Source organism: Terrapene carolina, unplaced genomic scaffold, assembly GCF_002925995.2.
Source record: "Terrapene carolina triunguis isolate 2854851 unplaced genomic scaffold, T_m_triunguis-2.0 Scaffold89, whole genome shotgun sequence".
Lineage (NCBI taxonomy): Eukaryota > Metazoa > Chordata > Testudines > Emydidae > Terrapene > Terrapene triunguis.
Window position 1 is genome coordinate 17,411,060 of NW_020664440.1, and position 25,074 is coordinate 17,436,133.

At 41.4% G+C, this 25,074-nt stretch overlaps 1 protein-coding gene across 2 annotated transcripts in view; it reads right to left on the reverse strand.

Moving 5' to 3' along the window:
- TMCC1 (transmembrane and coiled-coil domain family 1) overlaps positions 1-25,074 on the reverse strand; it is a 154,438-nt gene that overhangs the window by 49,353 nt on the left and 80,011 nt on the right. The window contains exon 1 of one of the 2 annotated variants that reach the window (XM_024207516.2): positions 13,195-13,275. The exons of the other annotated variant lie outside the window; for it this stretch is intronic. Coding sequence (XP_024063284.1) covers positions 13,195-13,224 — 30 coding nt within the window. The 5' untranslated portion in view covers positions 13,225-13,275. Of the gene's footprint in view, positions 1-13,194; positions 13,276-25,074 lie in introns of those variants that run through there. 2 annotated transcript variants of the gene reach the window in all.

A 25,074-nucleotide genomic window follows, 5' to 3' on the forward strand; every position in this document is an offset into this window, starting at 1 on the left:
CCACACACCCCAGCCCTCTGCCCTGAACCCCCGCCACACACCCCAGCCCTCTGCCCTGAACCCCCTCCCCCAGCCCTCTGCCCTGACCCCTGAAAACCCTCCCCCCCCAGGTCTGGGGTCCCGGCCGCAGGCCCTGATCAGCCCTCTGCCGGCCTAGGTGAACAGAACCCCAGGCTGGCAGCGAGCTGAGCAGGCGGGTGGCGTAAGATCAGCATTTTAGTTTAATTTTAAATGACACTTCTTAAACATTTTGAAAACCTTGTTTACTTTACATACAATAGTTTAGTTATATAATATAGACTTATAGAAAGAGACCTTCTAAAAATGTTAAAATGTATTACCGGCACGCAAAACCTTAAATTAGAGTGAATAAATGAAGACTCGGCACACCACTTCTGAAAGGTTGCCGACCCCGGTTTTAAACTATCTGAATACAAATTACTAACTTTTATTTGCATAATATCTCTGATGACATAGCCCTCCTGGTTCTTTAGTTAGTCACAGAATCCAAGAAAAAACAAGAGATATTTCTAGTTTAAAAAGTAAAAAACTTTTTCTGGAGAAAACCCTCCAGGGCTTTTTATTTATTTATTTATTTGAAGTATCTTGCACATTTTAAAAAAACTCACAAACCACGTGATCTTTAAAGGGATTCTATCAAGACTGGAAAGACCAGGATCTGATCATCTTGGCTTCTCAGACATATTTGCAAAGTCAATTTGTTTGTTTGTCTTCAAAAATAAATATTTAAAAGCCACTGCAACTCAACATCAAACCCACGTATAAGATGAGAAACACAATTTTGCTAAAAAAACAGATTTTAGGTTCAAGCTTCTAAGATGTTATTTACAAACAACTGAAGGGGAAAGTATATTAAAATGATTTAAAATGCCACAATTGGGTTCTTTGAAATGAACGCTTTTTAAATACAGAGGACACAAGCTGAACCACAGTACTGCACTAGTGCTAGGGACAGGACATCTGATGGACAGTTACTATCATACTTTACAATGAACACAGATTACTGAGAGTTCAACGGTCACAAGAATGCCTGCAGTAACTACAGCTCTGATAGCCCACAAAGAGTTAACAATCATAAACCTAATTACTCACAGCATCTATAATCTCAGTGATACCAGACATCTTGTAAAATGCTTTGTTTAATCATGTGGTAATTAGCAAGTTTTTACACTGTCGCAAGAGGAACTAATCACCAAGATCTGGTCTTGACCCACATAACCCCCAAACACAAAGATGACAGTCTGTTTCCATGCTTATTGTAATCCAGAAAGGCTGCAGAGGCTTAAAAACAAGCCCCCTTAACTTCCCACTGGCATATATGCAAGTTAGGAAACAGCATGCAAGAAATAATCAAGTTATTATGTAGACTTTCAAATGGTGGAGTTTTGTCTGGAGAACTTTAAATTAAACATTCACGTTATTTAATATTTACCTTCTAATCTAAGCTCAGGCATCTAGGGTTCTCACTATATCAGAGACTTTCTCCTTGAACTTTATCTAGATGGACATTCATAGTCAACTCCATCTGTCTTTTAAGGATTTCAGGGGCTTGCTTCTCCTAGTCATCTGTCCCAGTCTCTTCACCCCATTATTAACCCCCATATGAAACCCTTTCTCCACTAATCTTCAATGTTTTTTTTTTTAAAATATAATTATGGTTATTCTCAAATATGGAACCTGTCCCTTCTTCCTGTACAGACTCCCATGAACAGTTTTCTTATCTGGTCTGTGTGATCTTAGCAAGGTGTTCCTATTGCATTTTAAAGTGTTTTTAATAATTAGTTTAGCTTGAGTCACTATGCAGCATCCTGAATATCAAGGGAGTGCAGGAGGGTACTTTATTAAAAAATTCCAATCCCAGATGTCTAAATAATAAGGTACACCCAACTTCCCACTTTCAAGCTACAAAATGTAGTTATGGTTATAATTAGCCAGTAGAGGGCTCCCTGTACTAAGTTAAGAGAATAAAGTGTGTGTAAAGAGGCAGATCATTTTAGGCCCTGTCCATACTAGGGAATTTTTCGAATATTCCTGATCATTGCTAACAGTTCAACTTTACCAGTGTTAGCAAAATTGGGAGTACCACCATAGCTAGCTGCTGATCATGTTTTAGACATATTCTGAGCAGGGTTTATGACAGGGATGAGCAAACTTTTTGGCCTGAGGGCCACATCTGGGGTATGGAAATTATATGGCGGGCCATGAATGCTCAAAAATTGGGGGTTGGAGTGTGGGAGGGGGTGAGGGCTCCAGCTGGAGATGTGGGCACTGTGGTTGGGGCCAGAAATGAGTTCAGGGTGTGGGAGGGGACTCCAGGCATGGCAGGGGGTTGGGATAGGGGGGGGGGGGGGGGGGGGGGGGCTCCGGCTGGGGTTGCGGACTCCGGGGTGCAGGAGCGGGATCAGAGTTGGGGCATGGAGGTGGTCAGGGATGCAGGCTCCGCGCAGTGCTTACCTCAAGAAGCTCCCAGAAGCAACAGCATGCCCCCCCTCAGGCTCCTACGCGGAGGTGTAGCACTGGACAGGTGGCTCTGCACGCTGCCTTGTCCGCAGGCACCACCCCTGCAGCTCCCATTGGCCGCGGATCCCGGGCAAGGGAAGCTGCGGGGGCGGCACTTGGGGTGGGGCAGTGTGTGGATTGCAGAGCCCCCTGTAGGGACATGCCGCTGCTTCTGGGAACCAGTATTAACAAAAGCAAGACATTTTTGAAAAACTCCTCTAGTATAGACAGGGCCGGGGTTGTGAAGGTACTGATTACTACACAGTACAGTATGTGGAAGATGCATCACTAGTGCTGCTGAAGTTCTGTTTCAGACACACAATTACAGTATTTTCATACAAATAAAGTATATAGGCATAATGCAGAATGGCATTTGGCTATAGTACAAAGGAATCTTTCACTGTGATCTTTCAGTTCTCGTTTCAGGGTTCAATACCAATCCAAAAGGCAGCTGAGGTTTGGGAACTTGCTCTATTTGGGGCTGGAAATGGGCCTGTTTGTTCAATAACTTCTCTGCTCAGAACATTCCCAACAAGCCTAAATACCCTGATCTTTTGTTGTCTGAGTGGTAGAGGGAGGAGGATTCAGTGACCTGCAATCCCTACTACCGCCAGTGTTTTTAGGGGTGGTCCCATTCTCATCATTCTCTTCCTGGAGAGGCTTGGCAAGGTAAACCCATTCTCCTTCACTATAACCAAATCTCCATTCAGCAGTAATGGGATCCACCAGCTCACCTTGTTTCAGAGGCTGTACTGAACTTGCTACCTCCACAGCAATGAAAAAGTCAAAAGAGAACATGAATAGAGCTAAAATCATACCTTCCTCAGAAAGAGATTTGCAACTTCAGCAAGAGACTGCAAAACGACCACTTTAGAGCTGCTGCTGGTTGTCTCCCAAGCCTGCTATTAAAAGGTAAATACAAACTGCAGACTTCAGCAATTGCCAGGTGGAGAGAAGGTAGCGCTTCAAGAAAGGGGCTGAATTCCCAGCTCCCTGAAGGGGTACGACTGAAAAGCATTCTGAGATTTCCTAGGAGAGACAGCCTAGTGCTATATGCCTTCAAGCCACATAGCTGTCCTTTATTTTACTATGACCTTAATGTTGATACTAAGCAGACAGTGGTTCTCTTCAGACAGGTTTGTCTGTTACTGCTGGAACCTACAATACACCCACTTTCTATAATTTTAATGGGCTAAATTCCATTAGCTGGAACGAGACATCTCAAAATTACCTTATATTTCTCCAGACTTGAGGCCTCATACCCACTGTCAGTACTCAGGATTTGTCTTGGGCTGTGCATTGCTGGTGACTGAGTCCACCCTCACCACAATCAACTTTTCAACTGCCATGGAACCTTCTGGGTTCTTTCCCTTTCCTTCTAGCTAAGCAGCTCCTGTGGTATCTCCTAAGAAAGACTAATGACCCTTTACTGACCGGAGTGAAAAGTCAATGTTCAAATTTCTTCCCTTCCCATACCCAAACTGGTTATCACTATCAAATTTCTAGATCCCAGTTCAATGTGAACAATTTTTATGTCACCTGTCTGTTACAACTGTCTGTTGGCAACATAAAAATCTCTATTCCTTTTGGATATTATTTGGATTTTATTCCCCACTCTGCAGTTAACTAGCTTTGTGAATTTGGGAAATCACTTCACCTCCCTCCTCCCTGTGTTTTAGTTTACTCATCTGTAAAATGGAAATAATAAAAGCCTCTTTTGTAAAGTGCATGGAAATCTGTGGGTGTGACTGTGTATGATATATAACTGAATTTTATTGTTAATAAGGATTAACGGCCAATCACCACAGGTCACTTATCTAACTTTTGGGGCCTGATACCCTCCCCTCCTCCTGTAAGCATTATACTATTACTTTCTTAATAGCTAATTAATCCCTCCAGTTCACAAAAACAAAGTGACCCATTAATCATTTCAGATTAGACACTGCATAGAAAAGATGAGACTGTACACTCCAGGAATTTCTAATCAATGAACTGTAATCTCTATACTCACATAGGCTTCCTCCAATGTGTCTCTTCATACATTACGTAAGTGGGCTAATCGGCCAAGCGAATTGAGGCCCTACATTCGACTTGACGACATTTCTTTGTATGTAATATAATGTTTGAATGGTGCATCCAATCAACTCCACAATTTTAGGAACATGGTCTAGACAGCAGTGGGCAGAATCGAATTGATTTTGCTGAAAATAGGAAAACTAGAAGGGAGAGACATCCTGAGCCCCAGCAGTTTCAACCAGGTCTGTAACTGCATATAGATCAAAGACCCAGCTGATGAAACCATTAACACCTTCCATCATAACATCCCCCAGCTCAGCTCTGCCCATCATCCCAAGAGCCTTTAAAATGTTGACACCCCTAAATAGCCTGTCTTCGAGTCAGAAAAAAGAAATAATGGGGGGTGGGGAGGTGGGGGTGGAAAAGATGAAGGGGAAATGGAGGAGAATGGGGGAAGGGAGGGAGACAGAAAACCCCTGGCCTGCAGAAGCAATGAAGTGTGTAACCTTCTAATTCCAGTATCAGGGGGTAGCCGTGTTAGTCTGTATCCACAAAAACAACAAGGAGTCCGGTGGCACCTTAAAGAGTAACAGATTTATTTGGATATAAGCTTTTGTGGGTAAAAAAACCTCACTTCTTCAGCCCTGCACATCCCAAATTCCCCCCACCCCCTCTTCTCAGCCCATTGCCCCCTCCCACCTACCCCCTATTCCCCCCAAGGCAACCACCTCACCTTACATCTGCATCTTCTCCAGGGCCAGGCACCTAATTAGGGGAGCTACGCCTGCGCGGCTCCACTAATTAGGTGGGTGGCCCTTCATTCCCTTATGTGCGGCCAGTGAGGCGCGCACCTGAGAGGGAACTATCCGCAGACCAACTGAATGGAGCTCGCAGACCACAATTTGAGAACCTCTGCTCTAAGACAAGGAAGCAAAAATCACCCTACAATCAATTAAAGCTCCTGGGCTGTGTGCAGTGTAGCTTACATTCATGAATACTACTCAGATTTGCTTAAAAGTAAGTAATAACTAGAGTATTTTCTAATAAAGTAAAAATAAAAGATGCTCTCAGAAAGTCTTTCATGATTTCTAAAGGCGTTCCAAGTCCCTGCCAAAGATTATGGAGCCAGAATTCCCATGCAAAGCATCAGTACAGGGTTTATTTTTTTCTGTTGCACTAGTTAATGTTCACATGACTGCTGTTTTATCAGCAATGGACTGGGCTAAAAACACCGTGTAAGTGAAAATCTGAAGCAACTGATAATTTTGTTAGAAATTCAGTACAACGTTGGTACCTGCAGAGCAAATCTCTACAAAAATACTACTAACAGAAAGACTAATGAAACCTTTACGTCAGTAAGTAATTTTCACATTAACCAAGTCCATTTGCCAGAATTGCTCACTGTAATTAAACATTTGATTAAGACCATGCATTAGTTGCTAATAACTTCATGCCAGTCTAAAAAGGATCTACTATCTGCTGTAAATTAGCCATGAATGAATCATCTAGAAAGATTCCATTACCTCAGATTACAAAAACCAAGCATGTGAATGTAAACTATGGACAAGGACACTGATTACACAGAGAATATCGGAAAATTTTGTTGCTGTTGCAAAACTTCAGAGATAGTGTTCAGTGCTAAGTACTGATCAGAATTTCTTTACGTGCCAGTGTTTGGATTATGGAATAGGCTGTCAAAGTCAGTGACTGGCACACAGCAATTTCTCTTTACATTTTTCTTAAAAAAAAAAAAAATTAAGAATAATTTGCAAGACATCATTGCTGAATTACTCCCCAATGTGGCATAATTGCTAAACTCAGGGCTGGTCTACACTGGGAATTTACATTGGCATAGATATGTCTCGCAGGCATGGAAAAAAATCAACACTCCCCCCCCCCCAAGAGATGTAACTATGCCAACCTAACCTCTGGTGTAGATAGTGCTAGGCTGGTGGAAGAATTCTTCTGTAGACAAAGCTACCCTTTCCAGGAGATGGATTACCTATGCCGACAGGAGAACAGCTAGCTGTGCCACCGTAGCAGTTTAAGTGTAGACCTGGCACCCTTCATGAACTGAGGGTCTTATCCCAGAAGCGTATGAAGTTTCACCTGACTAACTAGTGACATGGACAAAAGCCTCTGATAAAATTTGACAATAAAATCAGCTGTTACCAGCAATCTGTTAAAACTCAATTCACTGACAGAAGAGTGAAGACCATCCCATTCTCACTGGCTGTAAAGTTGACTGGCCATCGGATTTCCTGATGTTTCTTTTCTTTTTCTCTTTAACCCTTTCTGCCTCCACCAGTCTTTCCCTAAAATATGCACCCCCTTCATCCCACATAACTGTTGGTCCACAGGGCAAAGTGTAGAGGAAGTTAAATGCAAGCCAGACACATTCGTGACAAATAAGAGATTGCTAAAATGATGTGGAATTAAGATGCTGATAAAGGAGGAGACATCAGGTTTTGCTTCTCTCTGCATGTCTGGACAGTTTTCAATACTATGGATTAGTGAACAAGAACTCATTGTCTCCAACTGGTTTGAATCCCACCTCTTCAAATGCTTCCCTCTCATTTCCGGGTTAGGCTTTAAGTCTTCCCCTCTCTTATGGAATTGCATGAAAGTTCTGTTCTTGGCTCTGTACTCTTAACCATCTCCCATCTTCCTCTGGGATATCTCCAAACTAGTTTCAGCCTTGGTTACCTGTTCTGTTCCCTCATCTGCTTGTGAGCTTTAGAGTGTACCATAACCACAACTTACTGCATGCTTCATGAGACAAAGCCTTCCTTTAGGTAAAAAATCCTGACTGTCATTCTCATCTCCACTCTCAAGGTCAGAAATCTTTGGAGTCATCTTTGACCATGAAATGCCTTTTTCTCCTACAGCTTTCTTGCCGATATCTTACCTCTGGAAAATTGCCAGAACTTCTTCTTACCCCCCTTCTGAAATCTTTACCATCCATTCATCACTTCCCCCGCAACTACTGCAGTTCTTCCATGATTTTCTAAGGCCTAATCATTGAACCTTTAAGCAATGAAAGGACGTGTTGGGATGGCTGCAACGTCGTTTAAATTGCCAACCATGTGGTGTGTCAGTCATCCTTAACGCTATAATGCTTCCAGTCAGGAGCACAGTTAGTACATAACGATATTCAAATGCCCCAAGGCAGAAAGAGGAAAAAGAAAACCCTCAGGAGCTGAGTATCGTAAAACAAAAGGCTGAGAAAGAAAAGGACCAAGCAAAACAGCAGGGATCCTTCCTGAAATATCTTCTCTTTAATCCAAATAAAGATGGGAGCAGTTCACAGCATACAGAAGAAGGAATTTTACTTGGAGAGGAGATTAGCTCACATCTGCATGGAAGCAGTTTGGAACATCAAGATGAAGGTATATTACTTCGAGATGAAGGTAGCTCACAGCCACAAAAAAGCAGTTTGGAAACTCAAGATGATGGAAACTTACTTCTAGATGAAGGCAGCTCACAGCATCAGACTGATATGGAAGTGGAGAAAATTTATTCACTTTCAGAGACACATGCAGAAATTGAAGTAAATGAAGTAGAAGGAAGGAAGGATGAGGAAGTTACAAACAAATTACAGAATGGGGACCCAGCTTCATGGCCCAGATGTGATGACAGTGTGCAGCAAATTCTCATGGAACATGGACCCGAACAAGTTCATGAATTTCCCTTCCCTAAGGATGGAAATAAAATTCTCTGCTCAGCATTACAAGAGGAAACTCATTAATGGGGAAGAAATTCATCGAAACTGGTTCCAAAATTCAGTGTCGAAGGACTGTTTTGCTTTTGATGCAAATTGTTTAGAAATCAAGCAATTGGTACATCACTTCCTGAAAATGGTTCAAAGGACTGGAAAAACAACTTCAATTCTCTCTTCACATGAAAGTAGTACAGAACATTTGGAATGTTTTCAAAATTGGAAAGAACTTGAATTATGATTGAAAAAAGGAAAAACTATCGATGAAGAAAATTTGTGTGTGATCAAGGAAAAAGAAGAACATTGGCAACAAATATTAGAGCATCTGATTGCTTTAGTGAGAGTTCTTGATGGGCAAAATTTTGCATTCCACGGCAGAAATGAAAAATTATATGCTCCAGGTAATGGAAACTTTTTAAAATTTGTTGAATACCTAGCTTTGTTTGATCCAGTCATTAAGGAGCATCTACGTAAAATAATTGATCATGAAACACAGGTTCATTACTTAGGAAAAAAATATGCAGAATGAACTGATTCAAATCCTAGCAAATGCCATTAAAAAGAAAATTGTAGAAGCTACCCATTCTGCAAAATACTTTTCAATAATACTGGACTGTACACCAGATGTGAGTCATGTTGAACAAATGACTGATCATTTGTTTTGTGGATATGGAAAAATCTGCAGATGAAGATAATGCTGAAGTGCTCATAAAGGAACATTTTTGGGTTTCGTACCACTGAAGGAGATGACTGGAGCATTTATGACAAATTATTCTACAAGAGCTTGAAACAATGTCATCATCTGTTGAAAACTCACTTGGCCAAGGCTATTATAATGGGAGTAATATGAAGGGTAAAGACAATGGTGTGCAAAGAATGATGGAAATCAATCCTAGGGCATTTTTCGTTCCTTGCAGTGCGCATTCTCTGAATTTGGTTGTCAATTTGCTGCTAGATGCTGTTTGGAGGCAAGCAGTTTCTTTGACCTTGTGCAATGTGTTTATCTCAGGCTCAACACGCCGTTGGGAGATTCTGACTCGCAATGTGAATTCTCTAACTGTGAAACCACTTAGTCAGACAAGATGGGAGAGTCACATTGATGCTTTGAAGCCTCTTCGCTATGAACTTGGAAACATTTATGATGCCCTCATTGAAATTTCTGATGACACTACCTTTACTGGATCATCTGGCAATACAGCACGTTCAGATGCAGAAGCTCTTGCAAATGGCCTTTCCAAGTTCAAATTTGTGACTTCACTCATTTTAAGGTATAATATCCTTTTCGAGATTAACCTCACTAGTAAGCAGCTTCAGGAAAAGAACTTGAACATACATTCTGCTATTCAAAAACTGCAGCAAAGTAAAAATATTCTGGAGTGATGAAGGGTTCGAAAGAACACTGGTAGATTCTTTCGAGCTTGCTGAAGAAATAGACTTTCCAACAGAATTTGAACCAGAGCTAGTTCGCATTCGGCAAAAGAAACAGCAGTTTTCATATGAAGGATGAGACGCACCGATTCAGAACCCAAAACAAAGATTCAAAGTGAATTTCTACTTCACAGTCCTTGTTTCTGCTATTTACTCGGATGATGAACGATTTCAACAGATGCAGCAGCTACAGTCAGTATTTGGCTTTCTATACGATATCCATAGCAAAACTGATAAGAGAATTTTGTATAAAACTGGAGTCGGCATTGACTCATGAAAATTCAAAAGACATTGATGCTACAGATTTGTGTAGTGAGCTTCAGGCTTTTTCAAGATGACTTAAGAAACATTCCACTCCTGAAGAAGTTCTGAAGTTTGTGAAAATAAACTCAGTTTTCCAAACATTTGTATAGCTCTACGCATTCTTTTAACTTTGTCAGTTTCCATAGCTAGTGGGGAACGTAGCTTCTCAAAGTTAAAATTGATAAAAAGAACTAGTGACTGAATTTTCAAAACTTAAAGCAAGAAAAGTCATGTTTTTAGAGCATAGATTGTTTTTTATTTGGAGTGTTTTGTAAATACAGGTTAAAGTTCATTGAAGAGTTCTCTTATTTCTTTCTATATTGGATGTGGTGGTAATGGCAGTTAAAGCAGAATAGCGTAACGGATGATTTTGGATTTGTAATAAAAATTGTAATTAACATTTTTAATGCATTTTTATTTGAAATTGGACTGAAATATCATCTAGCTGTCATGTACAAATCTATTCTGAAAATTTCGTCTCTATTTTATCTGATCTCAGAAACATTGGTTGGACAGACTGACTGACAAACTTGAATAATTAAGCCTCTGTTTTAAAAAAAAACTTAAAAAACATTAAAAGGAAAAAAGGGGCAAAATGTTTCCCAGTTTACCAAAAATCTCAGCCTAGATCTGCCCTTGGAGTTTGGGGGCGTGCCGATTGCATGGTTTGCCTAGGGTGCCAGTTGCTGGCAGCTAGTCTAGGGCCGCCCCTGGTGCTGAGACTTCTTAGGGACCTAATATAAAAATCTCAGAACTGCAACACCAAAGATAAACATTTTCTTAATCCACAGATCCCAATTCTGCAATTTTTTTTTTATTTTTTTGTTGGAGATATCCTATCTCCTAGAACTGGAAGGGACCTTGAAAGGTCATCGAGTCCAGCCCCCTGCCTTCACTAGCAGGACCAAGTACTAATTTTGCCCCAGATCCCTAAGTGGCCCCCTCAAGGATTGAACTCACAACCCTGGGTTTAGCAGGCCAATGCTCAAACCACTGAGCTATCCCTCCTCCCATTTTCAGCAATAAAATGATTTTCCTTCCTTTAAAGTTGACCTGCAAAGTGCTTCCCTGTCCCCTTTTCTTATAAATTTTAGAAATAGGAGGACTGCAAAGGATGATCTGTTTTGGGCCGTGGCTACACTCGAAACTCCAAAGTGAGTGTGGTCGTGCGCCAGCGCTGGGAGAGAGCTCTCCCAGTGCTGCAGGTACTCCACCTCCACGAGGGGATTAGCTTACAGCGCTGGGAGGGCACTGTTTACACTGGCGCTTTACAGCGCTGTAACTTGCGCTCAGGGGGTTGTTTTTTCACACCCGAGCGAGAAAGTTGCAGCGCTGTAAAGCGTCAGCGTAGCCATAGCCGTGATGTTGGGAGAACTATTAGTAGGCCTGAAGGCTGTTTACTGAGAGATCTCAGTTGAATGGAATAAAGGTGCTAAATCTTTAACAAAAACTTCCTTAGTCAAAATATGACTTACTAAATTACACAGGTATCACCAAATTTTTTTTTTTTTTTTAGCAGATGGACTAAAAGGTCCTTCCCCTCTAAACAACTCAGCTTTCATTAGTCTCTCACACTAGTTCTCCAGTCAGAGCCTGCCAGCTAGACATCATCTGAATTTCTAATTCAAAAAACCCAAACAATTATTTTTTAAATTTTCAGGCCTTCTTGATAAATCATAAAAACCAACATGTGCACAAGCCCAATTTCTTTCTTTGCAAGTCACCTTTGGAGTTGTAATGGCTCAACATTCTAGTCTGGTGATTTATCAGAGCAGTATAAAAGAAAGCATATTCAAATAAAAGCAAATAGTTTAAATGCTTTGACTATTTTCACGTTCTGTCCCAACAAAGCAGCTCTGTGCTCTGCGAGCAAGAGCACAGAGGCCAATACAGTATGTCATTTTCATTCCTATGGATCTCCATTTATTTGCAGCCACGGCTCCACCCCTCCCTCTCCGATATTTCCTGATACAAATTGTAGTTGGATGTTAAGCTAGATGCAGCCACAGCAGGCTGACCTTTTATAACCTCTGAACAAATGGAGATGTGTCAGTATTGCTGACTCAAAAGAGGGAGCATTAAAAAACCCAACAGTTTCAAACAAAGCCTACATTGAAAACATTAACCGTTAAGACAGAAAATAAATTAAGTTTAAACTCGCTGTGTGGAAAAACTCTTTCTTTGGATCCCACAAACTAGTAAACATTGTGTATTTTCACTCCCAGTAGCATTAACAGACCATTTTAGTTACTGCAAAAATAACTTAATCTTCACCTAGTTTTAAGAAGACAGTTTTACTTGCCAGGAGCCGGAGAAGCATCACTGTTCTATTGTTCAAGCACCTGGTTTCAAAGCCATCCATAAAGACTGCTTGTAAAACCAGGAGAGACAGGTGGACGGATGCCAGAAGAGGTAGATTCTTGGCTTGAAGAGCAAGGAGTTATGTGAATAAACTGCCTACATACTAGGATCAGAATAAATTTTATGCTATTTAAAAAAAACAATCCTAATATTAATGCAAGTATATTTGCTTCCTCTGGACCTACTGACAGGCAAATCTGTGCTTTGCATTTTTTGTCAAATTCTGAACATTCTATGCTGCTTGAGACGCAAGTTCAGCATCTCTGTTGCATACTGCTGCAGGAAAGTCTGACCTCAGCTATCAAGGGGGAAAAAAAGTCACTTACCATAGCTGGAACAACCCTAACAAGGAGACAAAAGACAAGGACCTTTTGAATTAAAAATGATTTCTAATAAGTCATCGAACCAAAACAGCTTTATTTTGCACACGAGCCATCTCTCATCACGAGAGCCACCCACACAGTAAAACTGAACAAACCTTTTAAAAACAAGTAGTCCATCAGTAGCACAATTGGTTTTCTAGTTTTTAATACTCCGAGTTGGGGCAACAACAGATAAGGCAATATACAAGTCCCAAGTCTCTGTCCTCACAAACCCAAAGAGATGAAGAAATGTGGTTTAGTTACACAAGAGAAAGTACATGATATATATATTTAATTTTGTTTCTTTCGTAGTAGTAAATAGCAGCCATTATACAGAATTTTAGAGTGCAAATACCAAAGTTGTAAGCTGTGCCTGACAGAAATGCTGCACCTAGATATTCATTGCCTGTTCACATGTCTATCTAGCAAACTAGCCATATTTACAACTCAATATCACCACATTTGAGGGGAAAAGAAAAAACATACTGTTTCAGAAGAAGTCAATGAGGTTTCCATACTGGTTCTGAAGTAAGTGAAGGAATTTACAGTCTACGCAAATGCCTCTCCTTAGCTTGAGCATGCTGTACTACGGAATGAGGTTAGCAGAGACAGGCTCCAGCCATGCTGGGCTGAATTCTACCCTGACAAAGCAGTGTCACTGTAATATGAAACAGGAGTACCCTGTGTATGTTGGCAAAAGCCCTGAATGGATATTCTAGAAATCAACAGCAACTCCAAACAAGTGAACTGCCCTTGTCACATGAACACATCACAAACATTTCTGAGCCCACTAAAAATACTTCCAGTCACTGACACAGACAGGAGGAGATTTGAAGTTAGGCTTTTGGTCTCTGAAAATTAATAAAGCAAGAAGGAAGGTGCTTCTTGTCAACCTGAAAGTGATCAGGGCAGCTATAAAAAAAAAGTGTTTTTATAAAAGGGGGAAGAAATAATGTTTTGTTGAAACCTAGGTAGTGTCAAATGATCAGAGCACAGGACTGAAAGCCAGAACTCCTAAATCCTCACCCCACATTTTACATCAATTTCGTCTGGGAAACGTGGGCAAACTGTATCCTCTGCCTTAGTTTCTCCATCTATGGGGGGAAGGGGGTGAAGGGGAGGAAGAAGAGATTCTTTAATACCCGGGCCCTTTAACAACAGATGCAGAAATGAGTAATCAAGTAGATTTAAGCACCTACAAGGTGAAGGACAGTGTGGAAAGTTGTGAATTATGTGGACAAGTGTGGCAAACAAAGCCACCGTTGCCCCTTCTGCCAGAACTGAAAATATTTCGCTATTTTTAATCAGAGCATTTATGGAAAGCTTTGAATGGCTGAAAATGGGGACACTGAGTGTGGTAAAACCAGCTACAATCTCAGTCTTATTCACTACCCAAGTGGACAGAGGCTGCAAGTCTGCATGACCTCTTCTGAGCAATCTAGAAACTACACCAACAAGCTCTTGGAACCGGCTTCCAGTCTTAATTCTGAGGAAGACAGAACAGAATAGATTCTGAGGGCTCTAACATGGATACAGACCTCTTCCAAGAGGAAAAGGATTTAGACAAGAGCTGCATCCTCTTAACTAGGAGACTAATGGGTGCCGTATGTGTTTTAGGGGATCATTAGTTGAAAGTGAGGCAGTGACTTATAATCATTTTGGGGGGCTCGTGATCAGCTGCTCAATGATAAATGACCTTCAAATAACCCCTCCGAAGGGCAGACCCACCCCAAAGGAGGAAGTTATTTTAAGACATGTTAATTTATTGTCCAGACAGTACCAGAACACAGCACCTGTGTTCAGTTAATTGCTAATCAGCTTGGCTGTCAGTAATGTATGCAATCAAAGGATGGGGGGGGGGGGGGGGGGGTCAGTGCCAAGAGAACATAGTGCATTATACACTTCTTTCATTCAGGAGCACGTCACTAGCTCTGTAGATAGGCCATATACTGTTCATCTTGGGGCTTGTAACCATTATCTACTTCGCAGTGGTTCCAACAAACTTCTGAAATGCACAAATTCAGTTCCTGGTTTGGAGAGCTCCACGCCACGGTACACTCTGATGCCAAGCTAATTATTCCCACCAATCAAATTTCCACATTTGGTAAGCATCTCTGCCAAATAGTAACATGAGCAATTGCCCTAATTTAGAGAAAAAAATATTGGAAGACAGGTAATATCTTCACAGAACAGTTAGATTGAGCTATAACTTGAGTGTTGACCCTGACTTGACTCTGTCCACACAATCTCTAGCTCAAGTTAAGTGGAGCTTTTTAAGCTTGAGCTAACTGGCCACAGTAAGGGTGGTGGGGCTGGGTTTTGAAGCTCGAGTGATGCTGACGCTCGAGTTAGTAATGAAGTTGTAATGCAACAGCTCAAGTTACAAACTCGTCAGCAGCTAATACAATCATTCAGGGTAGACTCAGGGCTAATCTACACTGGCAACACTAAATCACTGCCGTGGCAGTGCTTTAACGTGCCTTGTGTGGTTGTGGCGCAGCGCTGGGAAAGAGCTCTCCCAGCGCTCTTAAAAAAACCCCAACCTCAACAAGGGGCGTAGCTCCCAGCGCTGGGGCACTGTTTACACTGGTGCTTTACACTGCTGAAACTTGCTGCACTCAGGGGTGTGTTTTTTCACACCCCTGAGCAAGAAAGTTGCAGCGCTGTAAAATGCCAGTGTAGACAAGCCCTCAGACACCTGCAGCTGGCCCATACCAGCTGACTCGGGCTTGCAGGGCTCAGGCTAAGGGGCTGTTTCATTGTGGTGTAGATGTTTGGGCTTGGGGACCCTCCCACCTCGCAGGGTCTTAGAGTCCAGGCTCCAGCCCGAGCCTGGAAGTCTACACCACAATGAAACAGCCCCTTAGCCTGAGCCAGCTGGCATGTGCCAGCCACAGTTGCCTAACTGCAGTGTAGACATACTCTCATTGTAACTCCAGTGTTGTTTTGAAGTGTGGCCTTGCTCACTGAAGCTAGGCTAGCTTGAGTGCAGTAACAGACGTGTACTAACTTGTGCTAACATTGCAGTGAAGACAAGCCCAGGAACACCATCAGAAAACCTTCAGACATAACTGATGACTCAAAAAACCATGGGCGTGGAATATCAAGCACATGGGTTTTCCCCATGTCAAAACACAAGCCTGATGTTTTGCCTCACCTTCTACCTTTTCTGGGTTTTACAGGTCTTAGGTGTCATTTCTCACTTCTTCTCTGTCAGAGTGGTAACCACCTTCCACTATTCCATAGCAATCTCTGCAGGATGATCAAGGATGAAGTTGCTGAACTTTGAAGGGAACCTCATCCTGTCTCACTGCCCAGATGCGGTGTGGCCAATCCTTCAGGGCAGGCTCTTCATTTTACAATGTGCTGAAATGCCTTTCACCTCTGTCCCCAGTTGGCTAGGTTTTAATATTTCTACTCATTTAGAAACGCAAACATTGGTGGTTTTATATCAGGAAGCTCTAAATATTGCTGTATGAATAAAGGGTATTTAAAACATGTTATAAACAGCAATTACAGCAAATTAAAAATGCTGTTGGTACAGCTTACATGGGTATATGTCCATGGTCTAACAAAATTAATTATCCACCCCAATTAAAATAACTATTCCTCTCATCCCACTTTGCCTATCACGAGGAGCAGTTCAGTTTTAATGACTGTGTTGGTAAGATGGTGACTTTCCCAAGATGCAGCTGTTCTCAGAAGTTAGAGCTGTACGTTGTAGAAGATTAGAGTCTGAGCAGGTGGCTACAGAAGCTTTTGGGACAGTGAACAACTAGAGGGCAAGTGAATATCCCTTAAACTAAACATTCCTATGTTCTGTTGGTATAAATATCCACCCATTGTAACCATCCCTCAATTCCATTCTCTACAAACCACGACCCACATACATGATTTGATCTGATTGTTGGATCTAGAAGCCTGGAGTATTTCTGTATATGACAATATTTAGTCTTCTTTGCTGACAGATCTATAGTCCTCTTGTATCTTCAAGAAAACAAATTGACCTGAAGCCTTATGTTCTTTGATAGAAATATATAATCTGCAAGTTTTTGACTCCTGGATCAGTAGATGGGTTGAAGTCTGCTGCTGTGCGTATTTTAAAGATCCTTATTTGGAACCGGAAGAGGCCTTAGGTGATGGAGCTGGGCTGCAAGGGCACAGAGATTATCAGGATCCCTCAGCCAACACAGCCTCCTGAATAAGGAACGCCCAAGTCTTCAGCTCTTCTTCTTGGCTCACTGTAACAGCAAACCATGCGAGACTTTGTACTGCAGCACTTGATTTGTTTGGCGCAAAGAAAGGGAGAGAAACAGTGGGGCAGAGACAAGGATTAGTTCAAATACTGTGTCTCTGCTCACATACAGAGAGCAGCACAGGGCAACTCAGAAAGGCCCAGACACATGCAGAACTAGATCTGAAGAAGAGCTCCATGTAGCTCAAAAGCTTGTCTCTTTCACCATCAGAAGTTGGTCCAATAAAAGATATTGCCTCACCCACCTTGTTTCTCTAATATCCTGGGGACCAACCTGGTTATACCACCACAGCAAATTAGTGTTTGGCAGTTACTAGCCATGCTGCTCAGTAGCTGTTTCTGAAGCTGTACAGGAAGTTTTCAAAGTGAGTAAGCCACCAGACAGGTCACACACCTAGTTACCCTCTCAGAGCATCTTGAGGGATGGCTGTAAGATTCTAAATATAGACGTTAAAGACAGCCCTACGGACTCAGAGGCTGACTGATGTGAAACCAAGAGATATGTCTGAAGTGAGGGCTGGATGGGTCATTACTTTGGATACAGGCTGCCGATTTGTTTCGCCACCAATGTAGGACCAGTCAACTCTTAACTCAAGGGCTAGAATGATGCAAGCTGTGGAGATCCCGACTGTTTATTTGCCAACAGGGTTTTGAAGAGTTTGAAAGGATTGTGATGCTGCCATTCTTCTCAAGCTGTTAAGAGTTGAGGTGACACACTATGTATGATCACTCTATAAAGACTGAAATAACTCTAAGATCAGAGGGGAATGTGTATGCATGTGCACATGCATGCTAAAAGTGGGGAAATCTATACAAGGAACACTAGTAGACTTACTGCCTAGCAGTTTTTGTTTAAAAGTTAGCCATAGTATTCCAAATACTATTTACAATGCTTTATACTACTTATGATAATTTCTGTGTGCATTTAAAGTTTATTTATTAAGAAACTATATGGCAGTCCCTTTGAAGTCTACTGAGAATTAACAACACTTGCTTATCATGGCTTTACATACAACAGCCCTGAAGTTTAACTTTGTGTAATGGTTTCAGGAAAGTCCTAAAAAAGAGAGACAATCTTTGTCTGTGCTTCAGCAAAGAATTAAGCTGAGGTGCAGGAAGACAGGGAGCATAATAAAGTTATACATAATATTGCCTCAACATTCCCCTAACCCCGTTACAAAACCTTTGAAAGAAAGTCCTTTGCAAAGGTGCTGCAAAGTTATATACCTGTAGTGACTCATTTTTGCACGACAAGAGGCTTTCTTAAACCCCATTATGGAAACCAGGATATTTACACTTTTGGAAAATGGAATATTAGGCTTGAGGGATATGCACAAAACCTCGCACGGGATGCACTACTCAGGAAGGCTCCATGACTGCATGACCAGCCTCACAAGTATGGGTCTGAGAAGGCAATCTCATAATGGAGAAAAGACCTAGTTCTAGAGCTAAGGTGAATCTGCTGGCTATGGAGATTAGCTCTGAACAACTAATTTATCAGTGTTTGCCATGAGGGTAATAGCCATCTTCAGTAGCATAGTCTAGACAGTGGAGGACTGAAAGACGCCAAATCTTCTTAGGGTATGTCTACACAGCAGCTGGGAAGTGTAATTCCCAGCACACACAGACATACATGCACTAGTTCTGCTTGAGTTAGTGCCTAAATATAGCAGTGCAGTGGCACAGGTGGCAGCTCAGTCTAGCTGCTCAAGTATGTACCCAGGTGGTCAGACAGGATTGTACTTGGATGGCCAGCCTAAGCCACCACAGCCTGCCACACTACTATTTTTAGGCATTTGCTCAAGTAGAGGAATTCCTGTGCTCGGAATTACATCTCCCAGCTGCTGTGTAGACATGGTGATTTCTATCCAAAGTATTCTATTTTCCAGAGGGATACATTCAGTTTGTGTCTTGCACAAGGTCATAGTGCTAGTCAGTGGCATATTAAAGGGTGGCATCCAGGAGTCCTGATTTCCAGTCCTTGTTCTGACTCCTTAACAACTCTCCTGGGCTCAAAAACTGATTTTTCAAAGCATAGAATATATTATGTCTAAAATATGTACTTGCTCCTTAACTTGAGAGTTTTCAGCATAGCTATTAATGGGAATGGCTCCTTTGATTAGTTGAAAAGCTTAATCATAAACTTTAACAACTAAGAGTGCACAAGAAAAATTACACACTTAAGCCTTACCCAGGAGAGTCAAAAGTGGTGCATGAAAATGCGCACTCAAAAGTTAGTCTGGTGCCTAATTCCACAGGGGTTTTCTTATGCTGTCAAAAATAGAACTAATTTCTACATTGACAGATAGAGTTTCAATCAAAATATCCACTGATCCCACTTACATAATTGAAAGCTACTTTTCTCTGGCATAATGCATAAAATCTCGCATACATTTATAAAAAGACAAGTAAATTAATATAAATATTGGTTGCTAATTATTCAGTAATGACATTAATGGGAAGAAAAGGTTTACACCACTTAAAAGTACTGCATAAGAAGCCTCTGCTGAAATATCATCAAGGCTGCCAAGACATCAACACCATTCTTTACAAACAGGCTATTTAATCCTTCAATTAATTAGCCCTTGGAACAGAGCTGTGGTTTAATCTAGAAATCAGGTTTGCTCAGAAAGGAAGCAGAAGAAATTCTTGACTGTTAATCCTTAGTAACTTGAAATATGTGGCTAGAAAGCATGACAAGGTAGTACTTGACACAATGTGAGATTTCCCCCCCCCCTTACGATAAATGGGAAAAATTAAATTCATAATTAAATAAATTAAAATATTAAATACATAAAATATAATGCTTTTATGACAACTCAGACCTGCCCCCTCTTCTGTATCACTGCTGGAATTTGAGAACTGTGTGAAGTTTTCCTTTTCAGTTTTTCTCGGCTATTCATCTCTTTGGGCAAGCTTCAAAAGGCCAGTATGTAAACGGAGGCTATCTCCATGAGGAAAATTATAGCAACGACCACCTTTTTTTATTTCAGCATCTAGGATAATCAGCTATGTACTATTATATGCAGTTCCATTTGACCTAAATCCAAGAACAATGTATTTTTCTTTGCTCCCATTCCCCTCCCTTTCAGTGTTCATAACTTCACTTTTTCAAAAAGAACAGGAGTACTTGTGGCACCTTAGAGACTAACAAATTTATTAGAGCATAAGCTTTCGTGGGCTACAGCCCACTTCTTCGGATGCATATAGAGTGAAACATATATTGAGGAGATATATATACACACATACAGAGAGCATGAACAGGTGGGAGTTGTCTTACCAACTCTGAGAGGCCAATTAAGTAAGAGAAAAAAACTTTTGAAGTGATAATCAAGATTATCTTGATTATCACTTCAAAAGTTTTTTTCTATTACTTAATATCTATATCTATCTCCTCAATATATGTTTCACTCTATATGCATCCGAAGAAGTGGGCTGTAGCCCACGAAAGCTTATGCTCTAATAAATTTGTTAGTCTCTAAGGTGCCACAAGTACTCCTGTTCTTTTTGCGGATACAGACTAACACGGCTGCTACTCTGAAACCGTTCACTTTTTCAGTCCATTTGTGAAGGGTAGAGAGGATGAGGAATTAAAAAAACAACAAACAGGGTTCGCACCCAACCCCATCCTTCACTATAGGGGGCCTCCCTGTAACCTCCTGTGTTACTATAACAAGTTACCTAAAATAATCAAAAGGAAATTCATGGAGGTATAATGACCTCAATAGTACTATGAGAAAGATACACACAGCTTAGTTAAAGGTCACCAGCTCATTTGAGTTCCACTCATTATTAGCTTATGCCGCTAATCAGAATGTGAGAATTACTAAACATCTTTAAGTTTCACCTATATTGAAACTGTTCAGTGTGAAGTCATGGAAGATGTATGGAAGGAATTAATATTTAAAGTGCCAGTATGATCAGCAAAGTACTCATGTAGCAAAGATCAATAGATCTGCTCCCTGTGGGTATTTTGAGGCATAGTTTTATGACTCATACAGGTTTTCACTCCTGATAGCACTGCAAAGCCAGTCCAGCTATGGGGGAGCTGGATTCTATTCTAATTCACATATAATCATTAAAGTTCCGACGTCAGAATTACTGGTAATGTTCCCTCTAATTTTTTACATCCATGTGCGGAATGAATTTTGTCATGTGCACCAATATGGAGATGATGTGTGGCAGGGCTGGGGGGTTCGGCATGTGGGAGGGGGCTCAGGGCTGGGGCAGAGGCTCTTGGTGGGGGTATGGGCACTGGGGTGGGGCCAGGGTTGAGGATGGGGTGCAGGAGGGGCAGGAGCAGAGGGTTGGCGTGCAGGGGGTGAGGGCTCCGGCTGGGGGTGTGGGCTCTGGGATGGAGCCGGGGATGAGGGGTTTGGGGTGCAGGCCTACCTGGGGACTGCGGCGGGGAGAGAGGACTCCCCCCAGCTCTCTCTTGCCACAGCAGCCGGGGCTGAGAGGTGCCTCTCCCTGGTTGCAGCAGCTCCAGGGCTGGGGAAGAGGTGCCTGTCCCCGCTTGTGCGGCCCTTGATAGCCTGCTGCATTGCAGCACAGCTTAGAGGGAACTTAGCTGGCAATGTGTGTGCCATTAAAAATCCAGCTTGACTTTCAGATCCCAGGGGGAGCTTTCAGGCCAATGGTTAGAAAAACATTTTCACTTATAAACTGGCAAGTTTGATCCTGAAGTCACTAAGGGGAAAAAATGGAACTCCATGATATCATTTTAAGAAACATTTCCAAAAGTATAACCACACTTAAAAAAAATTATCGACCCACATTTCCAAAGCATACAATACCCTAAGTTCAGGGCCTAAAGGCAATTACATGCATGGCAATTTGGACCAGTAGATTTTCTGTGAACTCTCCCCACCAGTGTGGATAGTGGAATTATACTTCCCTTCTCATTCATATTAGAAGCAGGATGACAAAAACTCTTCCAGAGAGGATGCCTCTTGCTACTACTTCAGTCTGTAAAGTACATTCATAGAAATCTCTGGTCTAGAGAAATCTAGATCTCATGCATCTACTTTTTCAGTTTGGTGGGGACACATTTTGAAACACATTTTTCCTGATTTTGAATACTTGCAGCTATGCCAGACTCATTGTATTCTGAGGTGGCTCCTTTAAAAGCCAGTGTAGAATTGTTGCCAAACCAAACTAAGAGCCCCTTTGACTTCAGTTATTAGTTTTTCCACTTTCACAAAATTGCCTTAATCCCCTCTCATTTCTGTTACTGATTACTTTTATTTTATTAAAGGTATGTTTAAATAACTGAAAAACTATCATAGAACAAAGAGACTAGGAAGAGCTGCAGCAAAAGTAGAGGCTGAAGCACAAGATGTAACAGGCAGTACACAGCAACCATTAAGGTCGGACTTTTTTTTCTTCTGCTACATTGCTATTGAACAAGAACAAACTTTGCTTTTATCTGGATAATCAACCTAACAATTCAGAACAGGACTCTGAGGGACAAGCTGAGGGGCTTATATGATTAGCAAACTTTACCCATATGCCAAAGTGAAGTCACTATGACTTAAAGGGGACTGAAAGATGTTTAACTTGCCAAAAACTGAATTCAAGGTTCTGTGTTTATAATCTTGTAACAAACATCTGACATCACTGACACCTAAAACAGAGGTGCTCCCTGCTCTGCTTTAGGAGTTACTGATGTTATCACTGGAGAAACAGAATCCTGACTTGGCAGGTAAATGAGAGAAAATAATTGGAGTGGAAATTCAACTTTTTCTTGCTGTAAGGAATATTTTTCAAACCCAGGCCCTAAACCTGGCAAAAGTTATACTCCTAGAATGATCACATACTGACCAAAAATTATTTGAGGCCCCACACAAACTAGCTCCTACAAGATCAGATCTCCCATACAAGGCATTTTTCCACCACTAGGCATAGATAGGACTTTCATCTGTAAATTGTGCAATGAATTAACAGTATGAGTTTGCAGTCCTGATTAAAGAACCTGTTTGGCATTGAAGTTCAGATAACCTAAGATGTTTATTCCCCTATGTACCACAGTACCTGCTGCAAAGAGCCTGTACAGCCACTCAGTGTAGGAGCCGGGGAGGCAGGAGGGAGGGAGAGAAGCCAGACTAGAGATAACACGGATCTCTTGCTGATTACCAAAAGGCCAGTCTGACATCAGGACCCTCAAACACTCTCATTCTAGGATAGCGGTATGGAGGGGTGAATCCTAAAATAAAAGTGGAACCATTTTATTTTCTTAAAAGATAACTATTTGATATCAGTATCAGATTCTTCCTCTATTGGGGTCCTACATCCTGCCCTTAAAGAGGAATGACTTGCCCTAATAGTTTTTTCCCCCCCATTTCCCAAGTACTATGTTAAAAAAATTAATATTTTTATTAGGGTTAGTGTTTCAAACTGCACTGAGAACCGTTAGTGAGAGCTAACCTATTCTAGCAGCAGAGGAATGAAGCACAACCTAGCAATGGTAAGATGTCAAACCCACTTTAGATGTAAGGTAGTGTTGGAAATCCAGTCTAAAAGCACCACTGCAGAACAGGAAATACAAGCTGGTCTGAGGAAATTGTAGACCAATCAATGATAAAAACAATGAGACAAGTCAGCATTATTTCAATGCGATATTTCAAGTGTTCGGGGAGCCGGTTCCAACTTACCATCTCCCTCTCTTGGCAGTTTTGGATTGCATAGCATTTCATTGCAGCTTCCCTCAATTTTCTCCCTCTAGCTTCCTTTGGTCCTGAACTTCTCCTCCTTACCTCTGTGCGAACAGCTTTATGATGGGTGTCATGCTGTGGTGCTAATGCAGGGGACTTCATAGTGAAGACCAGCCTATACCAATAAAGATTTGGTGCACATCGCAGCTCAGCTTTTCAGTGGAATCCTTCTCAGCAGTACAAATTGCTCTGAAAAGAAACCTACAGCTACAGTGATCAGCCTCTAGGTGCAGGGTTGCCAGACATCCTGGTTCCCAGGGGAAGAGGGGGGGGGAAAGAGGCGGAGGAGGGAGGTTGCTGTCTTTCTGATCTCTCACGGTTTTACTTTCCTGCTGCAGTATGTTGATGCAGTTGTATGAAAGAAAATCATAGGATTTTAGAATTCAACAGACCTTTTCTTCCTTGATTAGTGTTCAAAATACATTGGTGGGGAAAAATATCCTGGTGCTTATTTTTATTTTTTAAAATAGTGCTCACGAATGCTAAGCTAACTGAACCTCAGATCATGCTAAATTCTCAGCATAGCTACATCCAAATTCTGGGCTGAGTAAGGTCACCAGAGCTATCTGTAAAGGATTTTCTATTTCACCAACAATAAAAACCATAGGGGATGCACAATCTGTTTACTGCAACTACTTTATTCAAGTAGCATTACCGAGGAATTTAAGGGAGTTAGGTGTCCAACTCCCATTGAAATTTCATCACTTTCAGTAACTACAATTCACTCTTGCACAAAAATCTTCAGAAAGTAAAGATGATGGGATAGATGCGGCCTTTATGAGTTACCATAATAACAAATATTAGATAATGTTTTTACAAATATTACGCAGAGCTTCACTGAACAAAGACAGATGACTTGAATGGCGATGAGGTGACTAAGCACAAAGTATTTTACGAACTCAAGGCAACAGACTAATGTGAGTATGTATTCCAGGGAGGTTTTAGCAGCAAAGGGCTGCCTCTCCCAGAGGTAACTCCAGCACAACGAAGAAAGACAACGCTGAAAACGTACATGCTGTTTTACAGGTTTGCAAAAGAAAACAGCAGAGGAATGGTATACTCAGAACAGTTTGTATGAAGATGCCAAATACATGGAAGTGAAGAAGGAGAAGGAAATAAATTGCTCAGTAGGACACTGTTGGAGTTCTGTTGACCAATTAATCAGGAGAATTTAATAAGGAGCCAACAAAGGGCATATACACAGCCCAACTTTGGGAAAGGCATGCAGAAACAACTGTTCTGGGCTGTTCTTAGAGGCCCACTGTTGAAAGCAATTGTGTTACTTTTGAAAACACCCAAGAGCTAGTTTACAGCATAAAGTTTGATTAGAAATATCACAGAAAGCTCCCAGGTTTGTGGCTGGCTGAAGAAAAAGAATGCACATTAAAAATTGTGTTA